This window comes from Erinaceus europaeus, unplaced genomic scaffold, assembly GCF_950295315.1.
Source record: "Erinaceus europaeus unplaced genomic scaffold, mEriEur2.1 scaffold_1069, whole genome shotgun sequence".
NCBI lineage: Eukaryota > Metazoa > Chordata > Mammalia > Eulipotyphla > Erinaceidae > Erinaceus > Erinaceus europaeus.
Window position 1 is genome coordinate 23374 of NW_026647815.1, and position 9672 is coordinate 33045.

Below are 9672 nucleotides of genomic sequence, written 5' to 3' on the forward strand. Positions count from 1 at the left end.
AAAGGGTTCCTCTGTCCCCACATCCTCTCCAGCTTTTGTTGCTGCTGTCCTTTTTGATGTATGCCATTCTTACAGGAGTGAGGTGGTATCTTAGTGTTGTCTTGATTTGCATTTCTCTGATAATCAGTGACCTAGAGCAGTTTTTCATATGTTTGTTAGTCTTTTGGATCTCCTCTGTGGTGAATGTTTTGTTCATTTCCTCTGCCCATTTTTGGATGGGGTCATTTGCTTTTTTGGTGCTAAGTTTGCTGAGCTCTTTATATATTTTGGTGATTAGTTTCTTGTCTGATGTCTGGCATGTGAAGATCTTCTCTCATTCTGTGAGGGGTCACTCTGTTTGTTTAATAGTTTCTTTGGATGTGCAGAAGCTTTTCAATTTGATGTAGTCCCATTGGTTTGTTTCTGCTTTGGTCTTCCTTGCAGTGATATCAATTTTTATTGCAAAAGTTGTTTCTATCCAGCCACTACGTATCATGGTACTCAGTATATATTTACTGAAAATAAATGTATGTGCCCTAGTACAAAGTGCGAATGACTAAAATACAGAAATAACTCACAAAACAACTCCACTAAAAAAAGTGGGGAGAGGACATGGATAGCCTTCACTAAGGAAGACATCTGGATGGCCAACATACTCTTATAAAAATGTTATAAGTCACTGATGCCCCAAGAAATGCAAACCAAAACAACAATGATATACCACTATAGATCTGTGAGAAAGGATGAAAACAGAGGTGGGTAGATAGCATAATGTTTATGCAAAGAGACTCTTATGCCGGAGGCTCTAAAGTCCCATAAGCCAGAGCCGAGCAGTGCTCTGGCAAAAATAAATTAAAATAACAAGGATGGAAATAATGACTGTGGAAAGGATGTGTGTTTATGTGTGTGTGGTGGGGGGCATACTTAGACACTGTTGCTGAGGATGCACATTGACTCAACTTCTCTGGAGGTGCCTCCAAACACTAGAGGTAAATTCTCTTAGGGTCCTATCCAAGGAATACAACAAAGCCAGTCAAAGAGATAACTATTTACATTTAGGATTATAGCAGCACAGTTTCTAAGAGGCCAAATCTGGAAGCAGTCCAGATGTCCACTGACAGATGAGTAACTAAGCAAGTTGTGGACTATGTATACAATGGAATACTATTTAGCTGTGAGAAATGGTGGTATATTCTCCTTTTCCATCTTGTAGATGGAACTTGAAGGAACCATGTCAAGTGAGAAGGGTGAACATCAGATGATCTCACATGGATAGTTGGTACTTAAGAATCATGGAAGAAAAGAGAAATGCAGAGTGAAATACAAAGTGGGTGGGGTGACTTTCAGCAAAGAAAAAGGCCCCTGGAGTAGGGAGAGATGGACGGAGGCCAGAGGGTACCCAGTGCCCAATGGTGAAGAGGGACTTGGACTAGTGGAGGGGGTGGTGCAAATACTATCACCAAATGGGAAGAGACTATACCCATGTGTTAATAACACCTATACAATAAATCACTTTTCCCCAAGAAAATGAATAAAATAGAAGAAAGTGTGAAACTAGTTCAGAAAAATGAAAAAATTTAATATGACACAACACATGGGAAATTTCTATTGAACAGAAGTTTGTTGATTAAGTACATGCTTGATATCCGTAGATGCTTAGACCCAGCTGAGCTGTGACAAAGCCATGATCACAAACTGGGCCCCAGGGATGAAAGGAAAAACCAGGCCATAGAAACCTATGCTGGTAAATCTGACAATGAAATGGTGATGGGGCCATGGACACCCAGGCAACATGGACATGTATGGTGGTGAGAAGAAGATTAACACTGATGCAATGACCTTGGTGGGTTTTTGCCCGGGTCTGGGTAGTGTGTTCAGTGGTCACTGCCTTTCTAGGGCCCCTGGTATCCAGTTCTTCCTCCTCTACTGGAGTTAATCTAAAACCAAACTCAGAGCCCCTTTTCAAGTTTTTGATCATTTGGGAGCTGTGCTCCCGCAGCAAGATCCAGCAAGGTGACTACTACAAGCCAAAAGAGAACATGAAAAGCCTGAGACAGGTAGTGGTGATTCAAGCAGAGAAACTCTATAGCTCTCTACCCATTGGCTTGACAATCCTGGAACCAGACTTGAAACTCTTGTCACTGGAGAGGAGGGGATTGATCCTAGAGCTGCAGGTCTGGCAACCCAGAGTTCTCCCACTGAACTACTTTGCTGGCTCTGCTGGTGAGTGCTTCCTCTCTTTACCTAATGGTCTAATACAGATGAGTGAAAGCTGTGAAGGTGGTCTTCTCCCACTCTCACCATGACTATGTCTCAGCAACTCTGCCAGCTGTGCATTCTTTTCTTTCCTCAGCTTTTTCTTGCAGATGAGAGAAACCTGTGAAGGTAGTACTCGTTTCACTCACTTTAACCATCTTTAAGATAAAGAACTTGACTTATTTCACCACAAAGAGAATGTATTAGCAACTCTTGGCACTCATAAGACACTGGGTTGTATGCTTTCATTCTGTGGTTAACACACTCAAGAACTTTTGACAGATGTTTCCACTTTAATTTTATTCATTTGCAATTTTACTGGGAAAGTAATCCTTTAAATTTACTCTCAATGCAACAGACTATGAAAATTACTTCAAAGTTTCAATACTAACTTTCATGAAAAATAAAGGGGATGTGGTTTCAACGTATAGCTATGAATTGGCTTATAAAATACCTTAGTACAATTTGTACATGTGTTTAAAACCTTTTAAATATTAATAATTTTCCCTTGTCCTTTGTGATTTGAACCTGAGAACTTCTGGCTTGCCAAGCAATATCTCTACCAGTGGGCTACTGCACTGGTACTGCTGGTTAGGCCTTCTTCTCTTCCCCTAACTTTCCTCTAGTAGGTAAGAGGAAGCCACAATTTTCTGACCATAAAGTGGCTAGTTTAGAAATCAACCACAAAAAGGAAAAAAGAAATTCCCCTCCCCCCCAAAAAAAGAAAAAAACATGAAGATTGAACAATATGCTTCTGAGTAACACTTAAGTCAAAAGAAATTTTTCAAAATAACTAAAAAAAGAACTTAAAAACTATCTGGAGAACAATAAGAATTAAGAGACCAGCTACCATACTTTATGGGATATAGCAAAAGCAGTCCTAAGGGAAAGTCTTTAACAACAAAGGCCCACAGCAACAAACAAATAACCAAAAACAAAAAATAGATTAAAAAGGAAGGAAATTATGTAAGTTATCTAATATCACATAACCAAATAGAACTGGTCAAAGAGACCCTAAAGTCAACAAAAGAAGGGAAATAGTAAAATGAAAGCATAAATTAATGGAAAGAAACAAGAAAATGATTTAAAATATTAATGAAACTAAGAGGTGGTTCTTCAAAAGGATAAATAAGATAAGTCATTGACTAGATGGCTAGATATGAGAGAGAGAGAGGGAGAGAGAGAGAGAGAGAGAGAGAGAGAGAGAGAGAGAAGTGATAAAACCAACCAGGAATGAGAGTTGAAGTCAAACTGAAGATGAGGAGATAGAAGAATCATACGATGATATTACTAACATCTATATGCAAATAAATTAGACAACCTAGATGAAATTGGATGCATTACTAAAATATTGCTACTTTCCCAGCTTAACCCAAGAAGTATACACCTTGAACAGACAAATCTCTAATATAGAAATTGAATCAGTAATAGAAAATCTCCCCAAGAATAAAAGCTTAGGTCCAGATGCTTTTAATAATGAATTCTACAAGACTTTTAAGGAAGAACTAATAGCAGAGCAGTGGTGCACCTGGTTAAGTGGACATAATACTAAGCACAAGGATCTATGTTTGCGCCCCTAGCTCCTCACCTGCAGGGGGGACACTTCACAAGTGGCCAAGCAAGTCTGCACATGTCTGTTTTTCTCTCTCCCTCTCTGTCTCTCAATTTATCTCTACCCTATGCAATAAAATAGAAAAACATAGCTGCCAGGAGCAATGGATTCATAGTGTCAGTACTGAGCTTCAGTGATAACTCTGGAGGCAAAACAAAAACAAAAATACCCTAATACCATTATCCTCAAAATGTTCCAGAAAATCAAACACATTCTATGAGACTAACATCACATTAATCCCTTAAGCAGAAAAAGACTTTTAACAAAGGAACAAAAAACAAAAGAGAGAAAAAACTGTAGATCTATATCCTTGATGAACACTGATTAAATGATCATCAATAAAATCTTGGCAAATCAAATTCAAAACATATCAAGAGAATAATTCAAGACAAAGTGGGGTTCATCTCTGAGATGTAGGGATGGTTCAGCATCTGCAAATAAATCAATATAATTAACATAACAACAAGAAAAGGATAAATCAAATGATTATATGAATTGAGAAAGAAAATGCATATGTCAAGATCCAAAATCCTTTTATGATAAAGACCCTCTAGAAAAATCAGGAATAGAAGGACAATATCTCAGCACAACGAAATTCATATATAATAAAACCACAACTAACATCGTCCTCAATGAGGAAAACCTGAAAGCTTTTCCTCTAAAATCTGTAATCAGACAAGGATGTCCACTATCACCACTACTATTCAGTATAGTCCTGGAGGTCCTCACCACTACAATCAGGCAATAAAGTGACATCAAAAATATATTGGGAAGGAAGAAATCAAACTTTCACTATTTGCCAACAATATGATAGTATACCTAGAGAATCCTAAAGACTCCAGTAAAAAATAAACTACTGGAAACAATGAATAAATTCAGTAAAGTAGAAAGAAGTAAAACTTAACACCCATAAATCTGGGGCATTCCTATATATAAATGACAATAAGGAAAGGAAATTGAAGAAATTAATCCCATTTACAATCAAACCTAAAAAAAAATACCTCAGAATGAACTTCATAAAGGAAGTAAGGGCCTTTATAAAGAAAACTATAAAACACTGATTAAAAAAATAAAGGAGGGCACACAGAAATGGAAGAACATTCCTTGTTTCTGGATTAGAAGAATACATATTATTAAAATGGCCATTTTACCAAAAGCAATCTACAGTTTCAATATAATCCCTATTAAAAGCCCAATGGCATTTCTCATGGAAATTGAACAACCTGGAAGAAGAAGGCCTCTTCAACAAATGGTGCTGGAACAATTGGACAGAAACTTGTAGAAGAATAAAACTAGATCATCATGTAATATTATGCACCAAAATAAGATTAAAATGGGTCAAAGATCTAGACACTAGGCCAGAAAATCCTATTTTTATTTAGATCTTACTTGTTTTTGAGTTTAATTTGAGGGATATATTGTCCCTGATTATAAGTAAGGGATGGCAGTAGATAGAGATGGGAAAGGCCATCAGTGCAACCAACTTGGGTGGGACCTTGGTGGAAAGCTAAAATGAAAACATTTTGATTTTTACTCTAACCCTGTGTTCTCCAATAGGAATATGGCTCAAACCCCTAAGGTACCCAGGCATGTAAATATTTTAGAATCCACATTATAATGTAGAGTGGAGAAAGAAATCGGTGAAATTCCTTTTGTCTATCCCAATATGTTCAAGACAGTGTATTGCCAATATGTAATCAATATAAACTTTATTAATGAGATATTGTACTTTTTCCTTTGTATTAAAAATTCACTATGTCATTTGCATATGGTGAGCCTGAATTGAGATATGCTCAAAATTGGTAAATTCATGGGCTCCTTGGAATATACATACCTAAAACAGACTTCCTAGCTTCCTCCAACATGAAGGCCCCAAATCTCATATTCTATACTCTTACCTTTAGATTCCTGATTATTAAACAATTTGTTCTGCTTTATATCTTAATTCTGTTCAGCCACTAATTTGCAGATGCTACCATAACCATAAACAGACTTCCCTGGGCACATGACTTCATCAGTGTGTCCTGGAACCCCAGTCTCCAGAGCCCTACCCCACTAGGGGAAGATAAAAATAGGCTAGGGGGAAGGGGCCAGGTAGTGGCTCACCTGGTTGAGTGCACATGTTACAATGCACAGGTATCTGGGTTTAAGCTCCTGGTCCCCACCTGCAGGGGGAAAGCTTCAGAAGTGATGAAGCAGAGCAGCAGGTGTCTCTCTGTCTCTCTCCCTCTCTATCTCCCTCTTCCTCTCAATTTCTGGCTGTTCCTATCCAATAAACAAATAAAGATAATTAAAAAATTATAAATGTAATTTTAATATTTCCCTTTTGTTGCCCTTGTGTTTTATTGTTGTTGTAGTTGTTATTGTTATTGATGTCGACTTTGTTAGATAGAACAGAGAGAAATGGAGAGAGGAGGGGAAGACAGAGAAGGGGAGAGAAAGATAGACTGCCTGTGAAGTGATACCCCTGCAGGTGGGGAGCCTGGGGGCTCGAACCGGGGTCCTTGAGCTTTGTGCCATGTGCACTTAACCCACTGCACTGCCACCCGATTCCATAAAAATTATAAACCGAACAAAAAACAGTTTGGGGGATATGGATTGACCTGCCAATGCTAATGTCCAGTAGAGAAGCAATTACAGAAGTTAGACCTTCTACCTTCTGTACCTAATAAAGATCTTTGATCCATACTCCTAGAGGGATAAAGAATAGGGAAACATCCAATGGGGGTGGGGTGGGACACAGAACTCTTGTGGTAAGAATTATATGGAATTGTATCCCTCTTATCATACAATCTTGTTGATAATTATGAAGTCACTATTAAAAAGCAGTCATATCATATTTCAAGCACTCAGTATTCATATATATCTAGTGGCTAGTAGACAAGGCAGAAAGTACAACTCTAGCCTACTGTTCAATGATATTGTTTCTGTTTTTTATTCAGTGCTCACAATAGTTCAAGGTAGTGTCAGTCTAGGGGCCAGAGATGATCACTTTTTACTCTAACACACCAAGTTGTCCTTAATACATCTGGGACCAACTATTGAAATTTTGTGCATCGAGCAAGAGGAAAAAAGGTTGGTTTCAACACAGAAAGAGACCACTCTTATTAGATTCTCAAGAGCTTTGTGAGCTGGTCATAGTACAGTGCTTGGTGAAGATTTGCCATAGATTAATAAAGATTATCCAGATGGGGCCATTAATGAAAGTAAGAGAAGCATAGTGACTTGCCAGGAACAATATGATACAATGGGATGAGTGCTACATCATGGGTGAAAAGAGCTAAGGAATAGTCTCAGGTATTAGTTCAAAAGGAGAGAAATAAATGAATATTTGTTGAATGAATGAATGAATGAGTAATGTGCTACTTACTTCTCTAGGAGTCAGAACCCTTAAACATTACTCCTCTTGAATGGCAACTAATTTTGAACTGGCCAGTTGAGTATTTGATTCTTGGTTTCCTCTTTCACAAAAACTGTAAAAAGAGCTCCAGGCCTGCCTGTATAATTGAACTTTTACATGGAATACTTTTACTAAACTATTACATGGAATTAATAATTCCTGACCATTTTGCCAAACAGGTATGACAAAAATATTCCTGTAGAAGTGTCTTCCAGTTATCACAGGTATTTTTTTTCTTAAAAAATAAACAGATTTAATAAAGAATAACAAGACTGTAGGATAAGAGGGATACAATTCCACACAATTGATACCACCAGAGTTTCACATCCCCTCCCCTCCATCACATGGATTTTCTACAGAGATAAGTCTTAATAGTTATTCAACACTCAGATCCACCTGCGCACTGTGCTGTTACTTCTGGGCTATATGGCTTAGGGGAATGATATAATTGGAGCCACTGGTAGTCTTGTGACTTGGGGGACAGTGGTCACTCTTTGGGTGAGAGGTGTGGAAAACAGATGAAGTTTCTGTTCGATAAATGTGGGCTTGCATTTCATAACAGCCAAACTTGCTGAGCAGAATGAAGAAATCCCGGCGAAAATTCTTGGTGAAGATGGCATAGAGGAAGGGGTTGGCACAGGAATTGATGGGATAGAACATAACCAGGAGGATCTTTGAATGGGACACAGTGATGAGGGGCACCTTGAGGGAAGCAGAGATGGCAAAGAAGGAGATGGGTGCCATGCAGAGAAAGTCCGTGAAGATGAGCATGGCCATGCGCTTGGCAATCTTGGTGTCACTTGAAGAAGACACAATGTTGGGGTTTCTCACTGTGAGGTATATGTGTGTATAGCAGCCACAAACGACCAGAAAGGCCAGGACATTGAGCACAAGGAGAGATATGACATAGAGCTGTGACACTAGGCTTTCTATATCCATGGGCAGGCAGATGCTCACCTTCATGTAGCTGCTGATTCCAACAATGGGAAGAAGAGCGACTGTAAGAGCAAAGGCCCAGCCTCCCAGCATGATGCTGGCAGCATGGCGGAGCTGCACCTTGCAGTTGAGCTGCATGGCGTGGGTAATGGTGTGCCACCTTTCCAGTGTGATGACTGTCAGAGTGTAGACAGAGAGCTCACTGGCGAAGACAGTGAAGAAACCGGCAGCATCACAGCCTGCTCCTGTTTGCCAGTCAATCGCGTAGTTGTGGTACTGGCTTTTGGTGTGGATGTCCACTGATGCTATGAGCAACAGGTAGATTCCAATGCAGAGATCAGCAAAGGCCAGATTGCACATAAGGAACCGGGGTACTGTGAGTTTGTACTGACTAGTAATTAGGATCACCAGTACAACAATATTACCCATGATAGCCAGGATGCTAATAAACCATATCAAGACTCTGAGAACATTGTGTCCCATGATATCTTCACATGGGTTGAACGCGTCCGGCTTTGGGGAGCAAGTCACATCTGTTATTTCATTGCAAAAGTCATAATCAAATTCACTGTATGTCATATCAAATCCTTTGCTGTAACTGGACTCACCATCTTCTGCTAAAGAGGCTCTCTCACCCCTAGTCTGAGTCATATCATCAAATTCATGCCTTACAATAGATTTATTGCAAATTGGATGGAGCTCAGAGCTAGAAAAATGCAAAAAGAAAGAGAATCAACATCTTGGATCCAGAGTGACTAATATATCACTATCTATGTACAGGATAGAAATCATGGGTGTTTTTTTTTCCCCCTCCAAGTCTCTTTTCTTTTGTTCTAAGGGTTTGTCTGCCCTTGAGGCTAAGCTCAAGAGTTAATGCTACTTACTGTAAATGAACAGAACAATTTGAGTATATATTCCTAGAGGCGGATGGCCCACTGGGGAAACCATCTGGCCACAACCTGAATGTGGGGAGGAAGGCGCCTAGGACTAGCTAAGCCTGGCTGTTAAGTGCATATAATTTACAGGCCTGGTATCAACTCCACCTTTTGCCTTCCCCTATCTTCATGTCATTCTGTTAATATACTGGAATAGGTGTAATCCCTATTTCTTTACTGTACACCAGCAGCTGGTTGATCTGGCCAGTTTTCTGACTCAAATGAGAATTTGTTTTCTTTTATCTGCAAAAATTTGAAGCTCAGACTCTGTAGTTTGGTCCTAGCCAGCCCCTTCACCCTGGCTCTTTGTACTGAGGCTACCTTATCTGCCTGACAAGGGACTAAGATTCCTAGTTCTTATTATCTTATTCTCCTGGGGCCACAATAGGCTTCAGGCATGTATTTGTCTGCAAGATAAGTCTGACTCTCTCATATTAAATAGTCCCCTAGAGAGTGCCCAAAGAGAAAACACAGGTTGCAACATGGCCTAATTTATTTTAAGATTGCAACTCATCCCCTGGGGAAGTCTCACTCTTTTAGGGCTCACTTTTCTG

At 39.3% G+C, this 9672-nt stretch overlaps 1 protein-coding gene across 1 annotated transcript; it reads right to left on the minus strand.

Moving 5' to 3' along the window:
• Positions 1-6758: 6758 nt before the first annotated feature.
• LOC132536482 (follicle-stimulating hormone receptor-like) lies at positions 6759-8977 on the minus strand. Its single transcript, XM_060184403.1, has one exon. It carries the CDS (start codon positions 8832-8834, stop codon positions 7659-7661), a length of 1176 nt encoding a protein of 391 aa, XP_060040386.1. The 5' UTR covers positions 8835-8977; the 3' UTR covers positions 6759-7658.
• Between the last annotated feature and the right edge of the window lie 695 nt (positions 8978-9672).